Source organism: Simochromis diagramma, unplaced genomic scaffold (genome assembly GCF_900408965.1).
Source record: "Simochromis diagramma unplaced genomic scaffold, fSimDia1.1 OVJJ01000333.1, whole genome shotgun sequence".
Taxonomy (NCBI): Eukaryota; Metazoa; Chordata; class Actinopteri; order Cichliformes; family Cichlidae; genus Simochromis; species Simochromis diagramma.
In genome coordinates, this window is record NW_024386765.1 from 2,122,409 (window position 1) to 2,144,461 (window position 22,053).

At 41.8% G+C, this 22,053-nt stretch overlaps 1 protein-coding gene across 2 annotated transcripts; it reads left to right on the forward strand.

Annotated features, from left to right (window-relative positions):
- Positions 1–727: 727 nt before the first annotated feature.
- On the forward strand, positions 728–16,189 carry csnk2a2b (casein kinase 2, alpha prime polypeptide b). 2 transcript variants are annotated; one of them, XM_040035531.1, is made up of 12 exons: positions 729–1,762; positions 2,110–2,221; positions 4,471–4,572; positions 6,680–6,730; positions 6,850–6,909; positions 7,697–7,780; positions 10,986–11,096; positions 11,187–11,288; positions 11,858–11,958; positions 13,351–13,499; positions 13,613–13,696; positions 14,880–16,189. In XM_040035531.1, the coding sequence occupies exons 1-11, from the start codon at positions 1,659–1,661 to the stop codon at positions 13,687–13,689; spliced, it is 1,053 nt and encodes a 350-aa protein (XP_039891465.1). In that variant the 5' UTR covers positions 729–1,658; the 3' UTR covers positions 13,690–13,696; positions 14,880–16,189. The 2 variants fall into 2 exon arrangements, with proteins under 2 accessions (XP_039891475.1, XP_039891465.1); XM_040035541.1 differs by lacking the exon at positions 6,680–6,730 and having other exon boundaries at positions 728–1,762.
- Positions 16,190–22,053: the final 5,864 nt, after the last annotated feature.

The following is a 22,053-nucleotide window of genomic DNA, read 5'->3' on the forward strand; positions in this document are numbered from 1 at the left end:
AATTAACAAAAAAATTGAGAATATTATTGTAGAACTATTACAAAATACTATAATGAGATATGTATATTCTTTTAAAAAAAATCCATGCTACCAAGTTCAAATTTAAGGCCAGAGTTGAACTCAAAAGGTAAAATAGAAACAACGAATTGTATTTCATACTTGAGACAACTCCAGTTCATATGAGACAAATTTCATTAAAACAGAGTGAACAGCAAGGGTGGCAATCTGAAAACTGAAGAAGTTTCGTAGAACCTCCAGGGGACCTTCAAGAATGTTCCCAGATGTTTCCCTAAAGGTTATTAAAAAACAACAACAACAACAACAACAAACAAACAAACTTAAGGGAACCTCCAGGAAAAGCTTCCTAAAGGTTTTCATCTAGAATGTTTTCACATTTTGGAGAACATTCTAATTGAGCAAGGTTGCGCTTTGCTGGGTGAAAGTGTGAAAATTTTACAATTTTTCCAAGTGCGCTCGAGAGCATATCTAGTTTTAGGAAAGTGACAGGAGCAACTAAAATCTAACGAGTTCTGCCTTAGAGAGGTAGTTTTTGCACCTTGCTTACAAACAGACGAGACGACACCTGTTACATACCGGAGTCAGCTTTGTTTTTGTTTTACTTACTTTTGCACTCCGTTTTTAAATAGTTGAGAAATCCGTCACATCCTTTTCGCCAGGGGGCGCTGTGGCCCGGCTATCCACTGGAAGGTCTCGTTCCTCATTTTCACCCCGGCAGCCAGCGGCTTTCACATCCGGGCGGCTCTCTTGCGCCTCTTCAATCGCAATCCGCTTCCCTTCCCTGCGCTCTCGACTAGGGGAGGTCCGCAGGTGCAGAAGAATCCCCTTGAATTGTGGGGTCTCCGTGAGCGTGTGGCACCGGGCCTCCGAGGCGCTGCTTACCCCGCACAGCCGATCGCACATGACGCTGTCTCCGCCGATGGTGGTGCACGGCGCCGAGCGCTCCCCGTCGGTGCGACATCCTCGCGCTCAAGTAGCATCGCAGGCTACCGTTAGCTAACATCATCGATCTCTCCGCTACTCCACCCCCTCCTCTCCCCGAGATCGATCCCCGCTGTCGATCCATCACATCGGCTTTCGGTTGATAGCGAACACCGGCCCACGGTGGGCACCCCTCATTCCCGGACCAGCGCAGGAAGGCCGCCTGTTTCTCCTCGGATTTGGGGCCCGCAAAGAGCAACGTTAGCCTCGGAGTTTAGACCCGTAATTTTTAGACCACCGACCTCCTTTCCAGCCCCCTCTGTGGCCTTTCAGGGGTCCGGTTCTTCTCTACCTCAGTGCCCCGATGCTTACCCGTCCCTGTGTGTAACCTCAGCTGCTAATCACTCCAAGATCCACCACCCCCTCCCCGTCTCTGCTGCTTCTGTTAACCCCACCAAGGAGTGCTGCTCGGCGGGCAGTGACTGCGGCTTTTCCCGGCGGACATCCCTGGTTTTCTCATCATTCCTGCCTCCACTTTTCTGACTCTGGTTGCTTTTCTCTGCACGATAGCTGGCTGGCCAGCTCCGCTTTACACCCACACACGTTATCCCCATTCATACAACCCCGCCACCCCCCCCCCCCCCATTTTAGTCTGCCACCCACATCCCAGCAGATCTCCGTGACAGGCGCCCCACGGCACCCGAGCCACGGGTCTCGCCATGCCGGGTCCGGTGGCCGGTAGCAAAGCCCGTGTGTACGCAGACGTCAACACGCTGAAGACCCGCGAGTACTGGGACTACGAGGCCCACGTACCCAACTGGAAGTGAGGACATTTCTGATTACTGCAGCGTGCATGATAATCGTATGATAAGGGATTTCTGTGGAGGGGAAATGTGGCAGATGGGCGTCTATTATTATACATTTAGCTGTGAGGGTGTGATGACACCATGTCTCCCAACCTTCAAGCCTGCTGTTCTTCACTGTCTGACACTTTCCTCCTCCTTACCTCCATCTCTTTCACCTATCCAGCCTGACTTGTGTAACATTTTGGCTTGGTATCAGAACCAGAAGTCAGCGGGTAGAACATTTAGAATCAGCTTATAGACTGGCTTAATTGTATGTATCTGGGGAAAAAAATTCATACTCCTGTTTTTCTGGCTGTCCCTATAGCAACCAGGAGGACTACCAGCTGGTTCGAAAGCTGGGCAGAGGGAAGTACAGCGAAGTGTTCGAGGCTATCAACATCACCAACAATGAGAAGGTGGTGGTCAAAATCCTGAAGGTGAGCAGATTGATTGGGACAGCACTGCCATCATGGGCATTTTTATTACATTTTAAAGAATAACTATTATTTAATAATATTTTATTGCCAAATATATCTGCAAACACTGTTACAGAGCCTTATACTTACAATACCGCCAGTTGTGAAAAGCTATTAGATAAATACACAGACTGTATATAAAAGGTGGGAGAATTCTGTGTAATGGTGTATGCATTCGCCTATGCTAAAGATCCTGAGTTCGATCCCAACAGGAAATAAAAATCTCTCGGGCATTGCATTAAGTCAGATATGTGGATCTACCTGCTGTAGTGAGCCCTTGTGAATATGGGAGTAGCTAAAAGTAGCTTTTAGTACTTAAATACTACACTTTCAACAAAACTCAGGGATAAACTTGTTATAGCACATTTAAATCCATATCAGAGCATTCCATTAAAATGCTCCTAAATCAACAGCACAAATGAGGGTGAGAGAGCTGTTGGCTACAGCTCTTTGCATTGAGGTGCATTTCACCCCTATATACTTGTTATGAAAATGGATTTTAGCTCTTGAGAACAAAACAGTCTCCTGTAGCACAAAGCAAACATCCTTATTTTTGCTGTAAAGTTTGGTAATTTAACACGGAAGCCTTTTGGGATCGATTTACTTCTGGAACAGGCCTCAAGTGGCCATTTAAGGAACTGCAGTTTTTGGCCGTGGAGATTTCTGCTTCAATTAATGTGAATTTTAAGAAAACCTCAAAGCAGAGTTTGACCAGCTGATGATGTATGACCGCATAAATAATTGTTAAATTAATGAATAATGAAGACATAGCTTTTTTAGTCTTGAGTATTTCCTGAATAATTAGTCTTTTGCTAGGCTAGGCAGGTTATTCCAAACATCCCTTTGCCTGAGTACGTTTTCCACCTCCTCCTGGAAGATCCTGAGGTGCTCCCAGACCAGATGAGATGTCTAGTTTCTCCAGCGAGTTTTAGGTCAGTTGTGCGTGCCCTGAAAACCACCAAAGGAAGGCACCTACCACGCTTGGGGGGGGGAACTCTTCCCCCATCATTTTGCAGCAGAGAAACCTGGCCTCAGTCGTGGTGTTGCTGACTCTCATCCCAGCTGCTTAAATGAACCCAAAGACATATTTCTTAAAATTCTGGCAGCGTGAAAGGATTATTTTTTGTCTTAAACCCTGCTAATGTGCTGAGACCGTGTAAGCTGAAAATAGATGCACCTTAGCTTTCCAGTTTTCCTGCATTTGTCAAGTTTAGATTACATGTTTGTTGAATTAGTGATTAAAAAAACTCCAACATCAGAGTCCAAAGTTTTTTCCTGACAAACATTTTGCCAGATGGAAAAAAACAAACAAACTTGGGCCGCTCTGCCCGATCGCCTAAACAGCTAGCGGGCCAGTGATGGCAGCTCTGGGTCACTCAATCACTGCTGATCTGGAGCTAATTGCAGCCCTGCAGTTAAGCCAGCGAGCAAAGCCCCCTGCTGCTTTTGGAAAATCCCAGATGAAGATTAACGAAGTTGGTTCCAGCAGGATGATGACGTGTGGTTACTGTGCTGCAGAGAACTGCCAAACATTTGCATCACATCAGTAATAAATATAACTAATAATAAAGGCAAATATGGGAAATAACCAAACTCCTTAAATTAGGTGCTGACACAAAGCTCCATTTGTAAGACGTAGGTGGTGCGAACACTAAAACCGGCTTGGATTGACTGGCTCTATTACTGCTGCCTCACTACTGGTGGATTAAGCTAATTGAGTACACAACATTCATATATCCAAGTCATTTGAGCCCTTCTTAAAAACAGCCAGTAGAGTCTTCTTTTTCTGCTCGGATCACAGCATAAATATCTAGATTTTTAGCTGTAGACCCTGCGTTTGATTCGTTTTTGTCATGTCACAGTTAGTAGTCACTATTTAACATGGTTTCTAAACAACTATATGACTAAGTGCAAGAGGTCTAACCCCTAAAAAAAATTGAGTGATGCCTGTGACAGATGAGGATTAGCTGACAGTCACTTAAATGGAAACCTCAGACTGAGTGAAGCTAAGAGATGCTGAAGAATGCAGCAGCAGCAGCGACAGTGCAAGCAGAGTCAGCAGATATGAGGCGGGAGTGAGAAGAAGCAGCAGGGCAGCAAACCTTTCAGATTTTACATCTTTTCCTCTGCTGTTTTTCATTTATTCTGAGACTGCTCTGTTAAATCTTTTTTATTAAATCTGGCTGTTTTGTTTTTCATGCTTGTTTTAGCCGGTCAAGAAGAAGAAGATCAAGCGAGAGATCAAAATCCTGGAGAACTTGCGAGGAGGGACCAATATCATCCGTCTGGTGGACACAGTGAAAGACCCAGTGGTAGGCTTGCTAATAGCATGTTTATGTTTTTATGAAGTGTCAAAATGAATCAAGATGTAAAACTAGGGCTAGAGTATGAGCAGCCACAATGTCAGCCAGAGATGCAGCTACTAGATTAAAGCTCCGTCTTTCTGCCTTCTTTGTTTCCCCGTCATTCTCTCAAGAAAACAAACTGTCCCAAGCTCACAGCATTGTGAATAATTACATTTATATTAGGTCTTTGATTTAATGTCAGCCAAATAAGGGATGCGCCATTCTCACTGTTACTTTCCCCCAGATTAAAATGAGTAAACCGGGCTGACTGGAACCATTTTTTTCAGCTACAAGTTGGTGTCAGTTTAGAGGCTGCAGTGTTTACCTTAAATACTTCCAAGGCAGCCATGTTGTTCTTCCCATTGTATGTTCGGAAAATTGCTGCACTTCTTGGTGAATTGCATTTGCCGACTGTCGGTGAGTGGAGAAGTGTGAAACTAATGGTACAAAAAGATTTTGTAGTATGTTTCAGCTCCATAGGTATTCACACTGTTGTATTATTATTACAGCCAGTTCCCTCTTGTTTTGTTTTCTTTTGGGGCGGTGTTGAGCCAGAAGGAAGCAAATGCTAGCTGCTGTGGTTAGAAATATGCAACTGTAGGTTTTCTGGTTGCATCACACAGAAATGCATGTAAAGGATGATTTGCTTCGTCTCATAAGTGCACCAGCACCACTGACAAGGTGAAGACGTTCAGTTTGGTGAGGAAAATGATCTAAAGCGAGGCTGTTGTGGCATTTCATTTGCCTCTGAAGACGGATGGTTGAGCTGGGAGTGACTTTACTCTCAAACTGTATTCCAGTAGTGAAGTTGGAAAATCAAGGAAAACATGATTTGCTTTGCTCCTTAGTGAGGTCGAGCTCTTTGTGCGTCAGTAGAAATACAACACGGGGCTCTTTTTGTGCTTAAAAAGGTGCTGCAGCACATTCACGGATAGTGCCTGATCAATGCTCTGCGTACGGCTCATTTAGCGAGTCACAAATGCGCTGCTCTGACTCGAAATCCTACTTCAGGGGCATTGCAGTTGAAAACTGGGAAGTTACACTTCAGCTGGAACTCTATCATGCTAAATTCTATACATCAGTCTAATGAAAACTTATGAGTTATAAAACAAAATAATTAAATAACCTCCATGCAGTCGTCATAAAGGGGTAAAGTAGCCATAGGAACGAGCCATCGTCATAGCAAGCTTGTTTGCCTGCTGCTGTAAAGTTGGATATTTTAACACGGCCAGCTGTGTGAAATCATTGCTTCTCTTTTGTTTTGTTTTTGCCTCAAGTGGCCATTTGAGGAACTGCAACTTTTCTTTTTAGCACCTGGATCGCTGGTTTATTGTGGCATTGTGTGCTCACCTGAGCATTTGTTTGTTCGCATGACAAATACTGCAGGAAGCCCCTTACGACATCGTTGTCTTTAGCAAATGATAGACTCTGTGTCGGCACGAGAAACAAAGTAATCTTATAATTCCAGTTTTGCTGTAATTACCGTGTGATTGTTTTGGCTCTCAGCTTCCCATCGGACCTAAAATTTGTGGTGTTTTAATTTTTGTTTTGTAGTCAGCAGAAGTTACAAGAGTTTTATCATTTGACCACTTATTTGTTTCTATATTCTGTGTTTTCAATCTGAAATCCACCGCGACGACCAGACTGGATATCTCCTTTTTACAATTTTCTGAGCTGGGACACATCAACCGACCAGGAAGGAAGGATATTTTTAGGCAGTGGAAATGCTCTGACTAAGCCAGGAGGCCTTGTTCCAGTGCAGCGGTGGGAACCCTGCGGGGTCCTTTGTCTGTTTGTTCCTGTGAACTTCATTGGGTTAGAAAATGATCATTGTATGCACAGCTTTTTGAGTGCACGGCTGAGTATCAGGGATGATTCAAATGGTTGTATCGTTCGTCCTGTTTGGGTTGAAATCACACGGTGGGGGCTGCCAAATCACTGGTTTATCAGGTGATTGAATCAGAAATAAGCGTATTCCTGATTTATATATTTCTCTCTCTGTGGTGTTAATTGTTTGTTTTTCCTCCTGATTTCTCTCCACACCCTTCTCATGCTCTCTTTGGTGGCTGTATAGTCCAGAACGCCAGCACTCGTCTTTGAATGCATCAATAACACAGACTTCAAGGTACAATCCTCGCCTCTTTCCTTCATTGCTTGGTGCCAAGTCTCTCATAGCTGCAATCAGTAAGGCTGAAAGAGCAGCAAACCTCAGTGCTTATTTGTGTTATTTTTCTCCCCCTGCAGGAGTTGTACCAGAAGTTGACAGATTACGATATCCGTTTCTATATGTATGAACTACTGAAGGTGAGACATCTCAGCTTTAGCAAACATCGTAGTTTTGTTTTGGATGCTTACATTATTCTACTTTACAGAAACAAAATAATTTCACAAAAACCAAAAACTACCAGTGTCAGTATTGTTAGCCCCCTCGTCTCCTGACCAGTTCTGATGGTATTCTGCCACGGACCTTGGGCTTCAGATTTCAAGTCAGGACTTTGTGCAGGCCAGTCAGTAACGGTCACTTTGGTCTTCTAGAAGTCGTTCTTCATCAGGAGCTACATATGTTTTGGGTTGCTGTTGTGTAGGAAGACAAAGCGATGACCCAGACCCAGTTTCACTCCTGACTGCTTGAGGTTTTTTGAAAATCTTCACAGATCCTTCTTCCTTTTCTTGATTCCTTCCACCTCGACGAGATTCCCGGTTCCAGACTCGCCAACCTCCGCTGTGGGGACGGTGCTTTTCCTCCAAATATAAGCAGTGTCTCTCTGCAGTATATATAAACTTTCTTTAGGTCATTAAAGTTTTAAACTGTGTACAAATTTGATGATTAACCTAATTTTACAAGCTTTGAGTGTTACCAATTTAAAGGACGTCATTTCGCAGCAGTGTGTTTTGTTATGGCTTAATGAAAAGGTCTGTTTTTCAGGGGGCTAATAATATTGTCTATAATATTTCTGTTATAGAAATAATTAATGCTGTCTAAAGAAAACTAGTGAGTTTAGAAATGCTATCTTGAAAATCTGTTCTGTTTACCAAAAAAAGAAGCACTTTAATATGTTTTTATGTTGGTGTGTATGTGTGTGTGTGTCAGGCTCTGGACTACTGTCACAGTATGGGAATCATGCATCGTGATGTCAAACCTCACAATGTGATGATCGACCACCAGTTGAGAAAGGTAGGCAGTGCTCTGTGTAGTCTTATTTTGTTCTCCCCTCACACCCCCACACTCACCCTCCCTCACTGGTTATTTTCACCACGGCTTTTCATTCCCATCTTTTGTTATCTCTCTCTCTTTTTTTTCTTTTTTTTCCCATTTTGAAAAGCAGTTCTTATTGCATTAGCGTGGGCTTTCAAATACGCAGCGTCCCTGCGCGAGTGCATTAGGCATGAGAACCTTAAAATAAACACAGATGTAATTTCCATCTACGTAAATGTCAGGCTCACTGCACACTGTTGGTGCATTTTCATTAGCTATTAGAATCAGATAATTAAAGCGTTTATGATCATCAGTCTGCGGATGCCTCAGGTCACTTTTTATAGGTTATGATGTTACTTAAAAAACAAGACCTTTCCAACTCTCTCGGTTACTTCTGACAGCATGTAGTCCTACGTGTATGTGAAGGACTATGGATCTATTTTCTGTCGAGAGTCGCTTTCTCCAGAGCGCGAAAGGCACTCCGTCTCTCTCGTCTCTCTTCCACTTCCAGCGTGAGGAGTGAGCAACACTAACAGAAAGGAAATCCACTAATCAGCACAGCACATCACAAACACCACAACAAATCAAAAACTGGTCTGTTTTAACTGCTCACAGCTTTAGTGACTTAAGGTTAGGCAGCTCGCTGCCACACTGGTTATAGATTATTTTAAATACATGACGATAGATACTTTGATCCCACAGGGGAAATAATTGTTTAAAAGCAGCAGGATAAATAATAAAAACAGTACAATTTTCAATAATTAAATAATGTAGTTAAAGTAAAAGTGCCACAGGCGCATAGTGACGGCCTTAAAATGAGAGAGTGCGAAAGCTTTATAGATGGAACAGGGATAAAAATGTGGTTAAACTAAAGAAGAGTAAAAAGTAAGACTGAGATTGTGCAAAGTGTAATAATAAATATGTACATGGTAAAGAAAGAAGCAGTCTAAAGTCTGCCTGGACAAATTTTGTGAGCATGCTACAGTCAAGTCTTAAAATGAGTCCTGTGGGAAAAACTGAGTGCGCCTCACTGCTTCTATATGAATTATGAGGATAAGTAACAGAATGCACCTGAGTGGTCATCAGCAAATAGGAGCGCTTCTATTAAAACAGACATTTTTTGCAGTGTGCTGGTCTGGAGCATTCGGGTGTATGAATGCACCTGCAACCCACAGGCTACATCTCAGTCTACAGGCCTCAGTCAGCATATTAAAGGTTAAAGTTCATGACAGCGCAATTAGACAAACATTGAATCAGGTGTGGCTTGTTTGGAAGTGTTACCATGAGAGAGTACGGTGGCCCTGAGAGGTCAAACAGACTGCAACATAAGAAGACACCAGCAAATAGAAAAATTGTAAAAGCTCACAAAGCTCTGGGGACCAAATAACGTTACAGAACAGTGGCGGAAGTGGCATGCTAACAGTAAACAGCTAATGGCAAACATGTATGTACAGTATTATATGAATATGTGATTCAAAGGGTTAGGGTTAGCATCTTTTCTCATTCACAGCACGGTTGAACCTTCTGCTTTGAGTCTTTTTGTTTCTGTCACTTCTCCCGCTGGACTGTCAAGTTATTGTGTCCCGAGAAACACTTTCTGTTGTGCTAAATTCAACTTTTGTTGTGTTTCGTGTGCTTTCGCAGTGTTTGTCTATTTTCTGGTGGTTTCTTAAGTCGCGGTATATTTGACGTCTCAGGGCCACTGTAGCAAAAGATGTTCTCTATAAAACAAGAACATCGCAGCATGGTTTAGGTCTGTAAAGTTGAATGTGAACAGATGAGATCGAAGTGAAAATGCTTGGTCACAACGTACAGCAGCACATTTGGTGAAAACCAAAGACAGCAAGCATATCAGGACAAATACCACATATGCACTTTGGCGACAGTGGGAGGGAAAAATGTGAAGCGATTTGTCAATTTGGCCCAAATTGGAATAGAATAATGATCTCGAGCACAGCAGGATTGCTGAAAAAGAAAAGAATCCAGGTGCTGCAGTGGTCCAGTTAAAGTCCAGACCTCAACTTGATTAAAATGCTGTGTCAGCACCTTAAGAGAGCCATGCATAAACAAATACCCGCAAATGCACTGAACCAACACTGAACGGAAGAAAAGGCCAAAATTCCTCCAAAGCGAGACTGATGAAGTCATCAAAATATTAAAATTCCTGTATGCTCAGAGCAAAGTCATATTTAACTCTGACACATTTGACATTTACAAGCCTTCACCGGGAAGTTAAATACATTTAATGCCCCAGAAAGCCTGCTTTCTAATAATGTATTCACAATAGGAATCATTGACTAGTTTGATATTTTTCATTTTAAAGCCAGTAATATCTATGTATCAGATAAGAAATCACATGTTTTATTTGTTTACATCATGGTTTTTTTTGTGCTTTGTGTGAAAGCAGTAGCAGATCCTGTTTCCTGATTGAAAACCATTCGGTTTTTAATGTTGCAACTTATGTAGGTCGAACTGCGATCTTGAGTTTACTCAGAAACAGCAGCGTCGCGGGAATAAAATCTGATGACGGAAGGGGAAAAAAATGGGTTGCTGCAGAAGTGACAGAAATCAAATTCATCAAAAAATGTTGCCAACAGTTAGCATAACAAAAATATCCAAAGGATGTCATCCTCTGTCAGTAAGACGTCTCAAAGGCACACAGGCATTTCCAGCGGTGCCACAAGGAAATGAGCAGCAATGTGAAGCTGAAATGCAGAAATCTGCGTGCAGCAGACGAAAAGCCGACTTCCCCTTGAAACGTGGAGATGTTCGGAACAAGCAGAGTGTGGACTTGCAGCCAAAAAGCCTTTTCTCTGAACTGGCAACAAAGTGCTCAAACTCAGCTACACACACAAAGCTCGAGAGCAGAAAAATGGCAGCAGGGAGTCAAAATTTGAAGTATTTGGTTTGAACAGACCACATTTTGTTCAGTGAGCTGGAGGGCACTTCAAGGACTAGTTTCTGCAGGGAACAGTGAAGCTCAGTGGAGGCTATGCTGGGTAGAATAAGTTCTCTGTGGAAAGAAATTCAGACTGCAGGTTTATCTTTATTACAAGAAAAGAAAAACAGACTGTAAGATGTCCAGTAGGGGGCAGCAGGCTGATATAGATGTGACTTCACCCAATTTACCCTTAAATTGCATTAACAGGATGTGTCTCTGCTGTGTGTGTTTTTTTTTTTTTAGCTACGTCTTATAGATTGGGGTTTGGCAGAGTTTTACCACCCGTCCCAGGAGTACAACGTCAGAGTGGCCTCGCGATACTTCAAAGGCCCCGAACTCCTCGTGGACTACCAGGTAACACGCACACTGTTTTCTCACATGCGGATAATTGAGATGTCTGTTTTGTTCTCATCTGCAGTGCTGTTTGATGATTGTGTGTTCCAGATGTATGATTACAGTCTAGACATGTGGAGCCTGGGCTGCATGCTGGCCAGTATGATCTTTCAGAAAGAGCCCTTCTTCCACGGACAAGACAACTACGATCAGGTGCCTGTCACACGAATTTTTATACGAGATGAGACAAAAGAGTAAACATTAAAAACTGATTCCATGCACACATGCGTTAAAAAACTCAGAGGGTCTGCCTCGGCTCATGGCACAAACACACAACTGTTTGTGGTGTCCTTTTCTCAGCTAAAGGTACTTTTTGTAATTACTTTTTGTAAAATGTAATTAAACCTTTCACCACCAGGGGTCCTCATTTTACCAGAAGGTTTCAGTGCAGTTGCTCATTCTGATTTGGCTTCTGTGGGGAACCTTTGTAGAGCCTACAATGTAACCTGTGTAATAGACGATGTACTGAGATCGTGTCCTGATGTTTTCATATGTGGCACTAACTTATAAACCAATAAACGGCACGGTTTGTCGCTGAAGCATAATTGGGCATAATAAATGCAGTAATTGGTCTGAGTTTCCCACAGTTTGGTAGCATAGACTATATATTAAAAGATGGAGGTAACCACTGTCTTAAAGCTTGTGTGTTACATTTTTAATCTTTTGGAAGGTGTTAAAAGTCTGCTCTGACATTTATGCTCTTCCACTGTTGTTTTTTCCAGCTGGTGCGAATTGCCAAAGTCCTGGGGACAGACGAGCTTTTCGGCTACCTGCGTAAATACCACATTGAGCTAGACCCACGCTTCAAGGACCTCCTAGGACAGTAAGTTCACTCGGCTTCTTGGATTCTCTTCAATTGAGAAGCGGTGTCAAGTTTATTTATACATCAAAATGACAGAGTTGACCAAATTGCTGTACATTAAAAGTATATTGCCTCAAGAAAAATGACATGAAAATCTAGAGAAAAACAGTCGATCAACTCATAAAAGACAATAAAATTAAATAAAACGACAAGGGAAATAAAATGAAAGCAAAACAACACAAACATTAAACAAATAAAATGTAATTGTCTATAAGGATGCTACACTTGATCCACATGCCAAGAGGAATAAATGTCTTGTTAATAAAGATTTAAATGTGTGTACCATCTGAGCTGTATGGATATGGAAAGATGGATTATTCCATAGACCTGGTACTAAGAGCAACTGGGTAGGTGACCTCAGAGTACTTACAGGTGTGTGAATGTGACGTTCAAAGCTTTAAAAGTAAGCAATAAAATCTTAAAATCAATTCAAAAACGGAAAGGGAACCAATTAAGAGATGTTTGTGCTTTTTAATACCAGTAGAGAGGCAAGCTGCCGCATTCTGGACTAACTGCAACCAAAGATGACTGTTCGATACCAAAGGGAATTACAGTAGTGCAGGTGGGAAGTGATTGAAAACATCAATAACCTTTTCCAGGTCATTTTGCAAGAGATAAGGTTTTACTTTGGCTGTGACTCTGAGTTGATAAAAGTAAATTATAGAGACAGTCCTTATTTGTTGATCCATTTTTTTTTTTTTTAAACTTATCAAAAATCATGCCCAGGTTTTTTTTTAAATTTTTTTATTACAGCAGCATGAAAGTAACGAGCCTAATGACTCTGCGTGTCAGAAGAGTTGATTGAGGGGTCAAATTTACCAAAGCAAATAACCTCGGGCTTTCTTTCATTAAGATATAAGAAATTTATCATCACACAGAACTTAATGTTGCTAAGAAAGCTGAACTGATGCTCCCTTGCATCTGCTTGTCAATTGAATGAGGATATATGCCTGGATGTTATTAGCAAAGCAGTGGAAAGAAAAATGATGTTTTCTAAAAGTCAAACTTAGAGGCAACATATATAATGACAAAAGAAGTGGGCCCAGGATGCACCCTTGAGGCACTCCATAAATGAAAGGTGCTGTTGTAGAAGAAGAATCTCCCACATGTACAGAGAAACTTCTATTCTTTATGATTTGAACCAAGTCAGAAGCATGCCTTTGATTCCAACTTGTACAGCAGCTCTTGTCAAATCATGTTGAATGTAACGTAGAAATGAAAACTGAATACATGCCAGAAAGTATCGTAGTGATAAAATAATACACCTGGTGCATGGAAGTTTTTATTTTTTAAGTGCATCCTGAGGTGAGGTTTGGAAAAAATGGAAACATGTTTGTCGTCATTTGCCTGCAGGCAGAGCAGGAAGCGCTGGGAACAGTTTGTGCAGACGGAGAATCAGCACTTGGTGAGCCCCGAAGCTCTGGACCTGCTGGACAAGCTGCTACGATACGATCACCAACAGAGACTGACCGCCACAGAGGCCATGGAGCACCCCTACTTCTGTAGGTTTAACCTGTGTTTTTTGGGTTTAAAGACTCTAAATCAAAAGGAAATCTATTATTCTCAGAGATATTCTGGTTTTTAAACATGGTTCCCTTTCCCCTCGCTCCTGCAGACCCTGTAGTGAAGGAGCAGTCTTTGTCGAATTCTGACAGCAACATGGTTTCCAGTGGCAACACTACGGCGCGATGAAACACAGGTAACGGCTTAAAGAACATCATCAGAGCTCATCCGTGAGGAGTTGAAAGCACACACAGAAGTCCAAACAATAATCAGATGAAGTTTTCACGTGTGCTCAGATTTTAAGTTTAATTTTTCGCTGTAGAAAGAATTTTTTTCCCACGCAGAGTGCACAGCGGATGTTAATGTTGTCACTTATTACGGAATCAAACTCAAAGTATTGTTAGTACTTCCGAGCTTTAAAGGCTGCATGGTTGTACTGTTTACCACACTCCATATTATCCATTGTTGATCTACACACGTGTTTGTTGCTGCCACGGACATCGCACGCTGTCGTTGTCGTGTCATTGTCATGAGACACAAACAAAATCACAGTTTAGTAACGCAACGTGCTTACAGGAAAGTAACAGTAATCTAATTACTTTTTTGCAATAGTAACCCCTTTATAAACTCACTGTGCTTTTACCTCCATATCCAAAATTAGCTGAAAAAGGTGGATGCACACATTAAACGTGGCCAAAATTTTCAGTAATGAGGTAACAAGGAGTTTGGACAAGGATAATCCCCAGGAGCGAAAGGCTCAGGTTGGCTCTGTGTGACGTCAGTGTCTGAAAAAGGTGGACTAAAGCAACTCGTTTGGGGTGGAGGATGACCCGAGGGCATGTAGTAGGCCTCAGAATCAGATAAATATGTAACTAATTAGGAATCGGTATTGTCTTACAAAGTGTTTCGGTCAAAAATTCAGATTCTCCTAATTGTCAGGTTTCATCCAGGTGTCTGCAAGAATGAATTTAAGTGTGAAAAGTCAAAGGACAAGTTGGTTATCAATAATGAGCATATCGTGATTTAATTTGGCATGCGGTGAGCTAATGGCATCCTCATAAAGGCTGCCAATCGTGAAGCTCCGTGAAGGTGCCTCATTTCCTTGTTACTCGGAAACAGAAAGTGGAAGGCGACAGGTTAGCTGCCCGTCACGAATGAGCTAACTGCAGCGTGCTGTCAGTGTGGTTTTACAAACGATGAAATCCTCGTGTTACGGCTTTATTATCAGCACAACACCAGTGTTTATGTTTGTTATACATCGATAACTCCCTGATGATGTCTGTGTCTTCTGCTTTAAAGAAGCCTGGAAGCGAAACGTCCGTGAGTTGCTGCTTTAATTGATTCGACTCCTCTCACTCGTTCTTTGTCTCTCTTCACAGAAGCGGAAAAAGAAGTTTGTTACCTCAACTTTGTACCCGGTTGTGACAGTGACTTTGACAAGTGTACAGTGACAATGGATCAAAGTAACTCTGACCAGTTACACACTCACAGATACACACATCAGTGCAAGCACACCTCTACATGTACAAACACAGATGCAGACGTGTATACATAAACCCTCCTCCTCTGTATCAGTCTGTGATTGGCTTGTCCTGGTTCCCTGTCCAGCAGACCTGACCAGTGAGCTTGAAGCTGCTCCACCCCCTCCACCCATTGTCCCCCTCAGCTGGTCTCTGTCCTCACAGCTCAGTTTCATGTTGGCCAGTGAAGACAAACTACAATTCAGTCCCTCCTCCTCCTCCTCTTTCTGTCCAGCCCTCCTTTATAGCGCCCCCTCTTTGTTTGCATCAGCATGGAGAATGAACAGGAGCGTGAACCTGTACAGGTCCCGCCCCCGACCCTAACTTGTCTGTCTCCTTCCTGTTTTTTCCTCCCCACCCTCTTCCCCCTTCAGACAGACAGGCATCTTAGCACTACTCCAGATCTGAAAGTGGCATGGTGGACTCTCTCTAGATAGAATGATGATGATGATGACGATGATAATAATATTAATATTAATGAAAATTAAATGATTTTTATTTAGATGAACTGCACGCGTTGTGAGTGATTTTTACTGCTCATTTGTTTTGATATGGGGTGACATTTATTATGATTATTTTATATTTTGGTTAATAAAAGAAAATGGGTTGAGTTAAAGGGTTCCAGTTTACCTAAAATACACAAGATGGCCTTTAACCAAAGATATTTGGGTATTAAAACAACATGTGGTGAACAAAAACTGTGCAGTGCATTTGGTTTTGATGGATAAAAGCCAATATTAAGGTATTTTAAAGTTACTTTAGCTCGGGATGATGAACTCATTTTGCACTGTGGGTCATACAAAGCCCTCTTTGATGTTCAAAGTCAAATAATTGCCAATTGATTAGATTTAATGGAATTTATTGTTTTTCATTTGACAAAATTACACGGAAAATTTACATGTAATCAAATTACTTCCGAGTCAGCATTTTGGGCCAACTTTCAGGTAACGCCCAGACTCTCTCTGTCCAGCCGCAGCCTCCAGCTCTTCTCAGGAGATACCGAGCGTGTCCTGGGTGCGTTAAAGGAAATGGAAAACCTGCACTCAGTGTTGTAAGAGGACACAGACTAAAAGTCGGTGAGTTAATCAACAGAAGTGATGAGGACGTTTGTGCAGTTAGTAACACAAACTTTTAGATGATAGAAAAAATTAAATTTGATGCTTGGGGTTTAAAAAAAAAAAAAAGACCAAAGAAAAGGGTACCTTCATTAAATTTTAAGTTTTACGACATCTCAAAACATTTTCAGTTCAATAAAACACCTTTTGCATGTTCATCATATATTAGTGTATAAAAGTCTTTAACTCAATTCAATTCAATTTTATTTATATAGCGCCAAATCACAACAAAAGTCGCCTCAAGGCGCTTCATAGATACAGAGAAAAACCCAACAATCATATGACCCCCTATGAGCAAGCACTTTGGCAACAGTGGGAAGGAAAAACTCCCTTTTAACAGGAAGAAACCTCCGGCAGAACCAGGCTCAGGGAGGGGCGGGGCCATCTGCTGCGACCGGTTGGGGTGAGAGAAGGAAGACAGGATAAAGACATGCTGTGGAAGAGAGACAGAGGTTAATAACAGATATGATTCAATGCAGAGAGGTCTATTAACACAGTGAGTGAGAAAGGTGACAAGAAAGGAAAAACTCAATGCATCATGGGAATCCCCCGGCAGCCTACGTCTATTGCAGCATAACTAAGGGAGGATTCAGGGTCACCTGGTCCAGCCCTAACTATATGCTTTAGCAAAAAGGAAAGTTTTAAGCCTAATCTTAAAAGTAGAGATAGTGTCTGTCTCCCGAATCCAAACTGGAAGCTGGTTCCACAGAAGAGGGGCCTTTAACAACCCCTCATTCGTTGCATTTTGCTTCCAAAGAGCCAGACTTTGCATTTTTTAAAGTGGTTTTGAGCAACTTTTCAGGTTGTCACAAAATACACAATTTGTTCCCATTTCTTTAGTGAATTTATGAAAAATACCAAAGGTAACCTAGTTAGAAGTGGTGATTCTCAAAGAGCAATTAGCCAAAAACCTGGTATATCGCAGCATGGGGGACAGTGTCCTTAAAAATGGGAGGAAACTTTTCCTGATGAAGGGAAACAAGGAGAAAAGGCTTAGCGATCCCAAATTACACAAGAACTGGACTGTAAATCAGTGACAACAGGTCTTATGGAGCGATGTGCTGTATTTCCATATAGGTTTCCAATTTTCCCAGCAAAATATAAAGAAATGAGGGATAGCTCCAAAGTTTTGCACAATGCTATATGTAGTCCCATTGCTACCGTTTAGCTGATGAGGGGGTATGAGCAGCCTGGTCACTAACTTGTCCTCTGCTGTTTGGTGTTGTCCGTGAAAGTGTGCGCATTTCTCTGTAAAAAAACAAAAAAAGTGGCAGAAAGTAAAACCAGTACAAGCTGAAAAATACATAAGTATTCAAAGCATCGAGGAGGACTGCAATGGCATGGTAAATATTTGCATATTCAACACGTTTGACATTGCAGTCAGTCACTCACCATCACAAATCTGAAACGCTGTTATTGTTCTTTTCAATACTGTGCTAATAAATTGGTTTGATTAGCCAGCAGAACCCTGATATTGCTTCAAATTCACATGACTTTGTCATAGTTAAAACGCATGCTCCTGGAATATGTTTGCTGCCTGTATCTGGAGGGCTGCAGGGAGTTATGACTTGCAAATTATGCAAATCTCAATTTGGTGCCCAAAACAGGAAAAGTCACAAATTTCCTGCATGTTACAAGATAACAGGGAGACAAAATATTCTTCTGTTCCTCATCTGTTGGTGTTCACTATATAACATTTTTGAAAACATAACATCAAAAGGTTCTGAGTATCTGGATAAATCAGGAAGACTTTCAGAAATTACAGTTAATCCACAAACCCAGGTTATAGCTCTATCATGCAAAGAAGAAGCCATATGTCCCAAGACCAGGAAAGGCACTGCATTGTTCATCCTGATTGTCAACACTCAGTTCAAGAGGCCGCATATTTCATGGTATGGGGGTGCAGCTTGCACATCTGGAAAGGCGCCATCGTTGCTGAACAGTATGTACAGGTTTTAGCATCTCCAAAAGCTGCAGCTCTTGTGGGGTGCAAGAAATTAACAGTGCTGATCCAGTGCAGGATCATGTGGGGTCGAAGTTAGTGATGCATGTGGGGAGCAAAGGCTGACCCATGTGGTCCAATTGAACAGACAAATAGCAGAAAAAGTTCATGATGGTTCTGATAGAAAGGTACACAGTGCATCGCAGTGTGTCGCATATGAGATGAAGGTGCACCGATGCTGACCCCTGTCCACCACCGAAAGTGGCAACAATGGTCACAATGACAGACAACAACAGGAATGGAAGAAAGTGGCCTGATCTGATGAATAATGTTTTCTTTTACATCCCGTGGATGACTTGGTGGGTTTGCATCGCTTACCTGGGCATCACCTGGCACCACGTACGCTGTAGACCACGTACACTTACGGTGCGGTACTCCCTGATGGATGCGACCTCTTTCAGCAGGATAATGTGCCCTGCCACAAAACAAAGGTGGTTCAGGAACTGACACAACAATGAGTTTGAGATGTTGACTCGGCCTCCAAATTCCCCAGATCTCAGTCCAATCAAGCATTGGTGGGATGTGCTGGACAAAACAAGTCCAATCCATGGAGGCTCCACATTCACAACTTACAGGACTTAAAGGACTTTATTGGTACGGACTTGGTACCAGATACCCCAGCAAACCTTCAGAGGTCTAGTGGAGTCCATGCTTCCATGGGTCAGGGCTGTTTTGGCAGCAAAAGGTGGACAAATACAATGTTAGACAGGTGGTCATAATATGATGTCTGATTGGTGTATGACAACAGCAGGGCTTCATAGTAAAAAAAAAAAAAAAAAAGTCTGTGTTCCCCTGACTGGCCAAACCTTTCACCATTTGGTGCATCATGAAATACAAAATACACCAAAGAAGAACCAGGACAGTTAAAGCACTAGAATCCCGAATCAGACAATGATGTCTCCTCAGCTCTCAGACTTACACAGACTTGTTTATTAAAAGATGCTACACAGTGCTAACTTTGACACATTTGTTGCCATCAAATTCAAAATTACCATTTTTTTTCTTTAAATTGTGCATTTTCTACATGTTTTCTATTGTAAATGAATACCAGTTTTATTTAGCATTGTTTTCAGAGACGAAATATGAGATTGTGTTACAGCACAGTCAAGGGACACCAGTCTATTTGACCTGTTGTTTGTTTATTTAATGTTAAACCTGTACAATGAATGGTTGATCACAATGTATAGCTGTCTTTTACAGGTCACCAGCATTAGTTGCTGTTGTTGTGTCCAGGTCTGAAGTATTGGCTTTCTTCTTATACTGAAAAAAGGAAGGCTTCCTGTCCTACAACCTGACTCCTCGCTCACGTTCGGTTACTCTCCAACACCAACACACACATCAAACTTTTAACAGTAGTGTTGTGTGATCAGCGGTGGCCACTGTCCGCTCTCTTTGTCCACACACACATGCTCGTGTGCAAATGTACAGGTGACCTGTAGTTTCCACATTATTTAGCCAGCAAATGAATAATTCTGGGCTGTAAACAAACAGCGAGTTCTGAACTTTGTGATCCTTTTACAGTGACTACTTTTCCATCTGACTGCCTTTCTGTTGGTTCACGTGATACCTCTTCATCAACATGTTTACTTTTACAGAGAATTTGGGTCTTCTTTTCTTTGAATAATATGAACACTTTAGCTTCTTTAGTTAAAAAATATTGTGGCTTTATATGACACCTTTTTGGATTGACAGTTTCAAAAAATTCTAGAAATAAGATGCAATTAATAAAGTGAGCAATGGCAGAATTCCATTTATCTACCACAGATTCCTAATATTGTGTAGGTTCGCTCTGAGCCTTACTAAACTCTTTAATAGAACAAAGTCACTGTTAATCTAATTACATCCATGCTTTTATTGTTAAAATGGTGCCTCATGGATTTGGCTTCTTTGTGTGTTTTGTTCATAAATTACATATTGCTTCACATCTTTGCTGCAACCCACATTTGTATGTCATGTTGGAATTACTGCAGATGCTGTATCGGTCAACAGAAAGTTGAGCGTAAAAAAGCCAAGCTCTCGATTTACAGGTCGATCTATATCTCTACCCTCAGCTATGGTCACGAGGTCTGGTTAGTGACCACAAGGTCAAGATCGCGGAAGCAAGCGGCAGAAATTAGCTTCCTCTCAAGGGTGGCTGGTCTCTCCCTTAGAGATACAATGAGGAGCTCAGCATCCGGCAGGGGCTCAGAGTAGAGCTGCTGCTCCTCCACATCGAAAGGAGCCAGTTGAGGTTGTTCCTGGGTGAGGTGTTCCTGGCATGTCCCACCTGGAGGAGGCTCCGGGGCACACCCAAGACATCCTGGAGAGATTATATCTCTTGGCTGGCCTGGGAACGACTCGATTTTACCCGGATAAGCTAGAGAAGGTGGCTGGGGAGAGGGAGCTCTGGGCTTCCCTGCTTAGGCTACTGCCCCTGCGACCCGGCTCCAGATGAGCAAAAGAAAAAGGATGGACATGAGTGTTTTCCCCCAAAGCATCTAATGCTTAAGATCAGTAATTAAGCCGTCTTACTTTACAGGTGCATTAGGGCGCTGTGTGACAGTCTTGTCACTCCTACATTTCTTTTTACTTTGTTTCTTAGAATTCAGACTTCCTGGCTCCTGACTTTGTGAAGCTCTTTCAAAGTTTTCAGTCCAGTCTGTGTACCTGATCACTTTCAAAGGAATGTTTTGGGGTTTTTTTTCTTTGTTTGTTTTTGAGCTGTTAACACTGATCAACACTGATCAAAACCCAAAAGAAAGACGTGGCAGCAGATGAACAATACCTGAAAGTAATTTCTTTAATAAATAGGAAAGAAATGTAGCAAAGACCTGACACAGGACCTTAAAGGTCACGATCACTGGATTAAAAGCAAAAAGTGTTTTCTGGTTAGCGCTACTTTCTCTAAGATGACTCTGTATGAGCCGTTCATTATTATAATGCTTTTCTACTGTAGCTGAGCACTCAGAATGCTTTATGCAAGCCACATTCATCACTCTTTCAAACAGCACTTTATTCTACGCCTTTAAGTGCTTTCTAACTTACACCCACATTCACACTCTGATGGATGGATTTGGAGGAATTTCGGGTTCAGCATTATGACAGAATAATTCAAAAAAGACTGAACAAGAGTGGCTTGTTTCAAAGGGCTGTTTAAGAAAAACATTGCAGCAATCTTTAGGTTTTAAAGTTGCATCCGAACAATGTCCTTTGGACAGATGAGACCACAATGGAAGCATGTGGCCATGATCCAATGCCACATTTGCAGAAAACCAAGCACAGCATCTCAGCAGAAACACCTCATACCAGTTGTGAAGCACAGTGGTAGAGGGATGATGATTTGCAGTTGCATTGACCATGAAATCCTTTGCATAACAAAGCATTCTAGAGTCAAAGTGAGTGAGGCCATCTGTCTGACAGCCTAAAATGCTGTGCATAAAACTGAATGCCCACAAACCTCAATGACCGAAAACATACTGCAAGTGATTCCTGCTAGAGGAGAAACAGCAAGCTACTGAGTCATTGGGTGCACTCAATACTTCAAATTCTCTGTCTGATCAAAGATAAGAAGATTGCCCACATTTCACAAACGGGACACCATAAAATGCATTTTTACCCTTCGAGGATACGTTACATAGTCTGATGTCATGTTTATTGTTCTTATAGTTTGAACATTTAAATGTAATAACTTTTAATAATATATGACAAAACTAACCAGATGGAGGTGGATGTGAGTGTGTTAATATGCTGTGGAAGTCAAAGGCTACTTTGAAAGCTTTAATTTTAATCTTTCTTCTTTTGTTTTTATTCAAAAGCAAAACAATTTATCACTAACTTCTTAAAGCTTTATTGCACAGATAAATAAACACACAAATAAAACACTGCATGTAAAGAACAGCACAGAGGAATCAGCTGCCATTTTACTATTTTAAACTTT

Bases quoted from the DNA above. Each gene is read 5' to 3' on its own strand.
- csnk2a2b (XM_040035531.1), top strand. From the start codon at position 1,659: ATGCCGGGTCCGGTGGCCGGTAGCAAAGCCCGTGTGTACGCAGACGTC. The intron at 6,731-6,849 runs GTACAATCCTCG...CTCCCCCTGCAG, and splicing joins TCAATAACACAGACTTCAAG to GAGTTGTACCAGAAGTTGAC. The intron at 6,910-7,696 runs GTGAGACATCTC...TGTGTGTGTCAG, and splicing joins ATATGTATGAACTACTGAAG to GCTCTGGACTACTGTCACAG.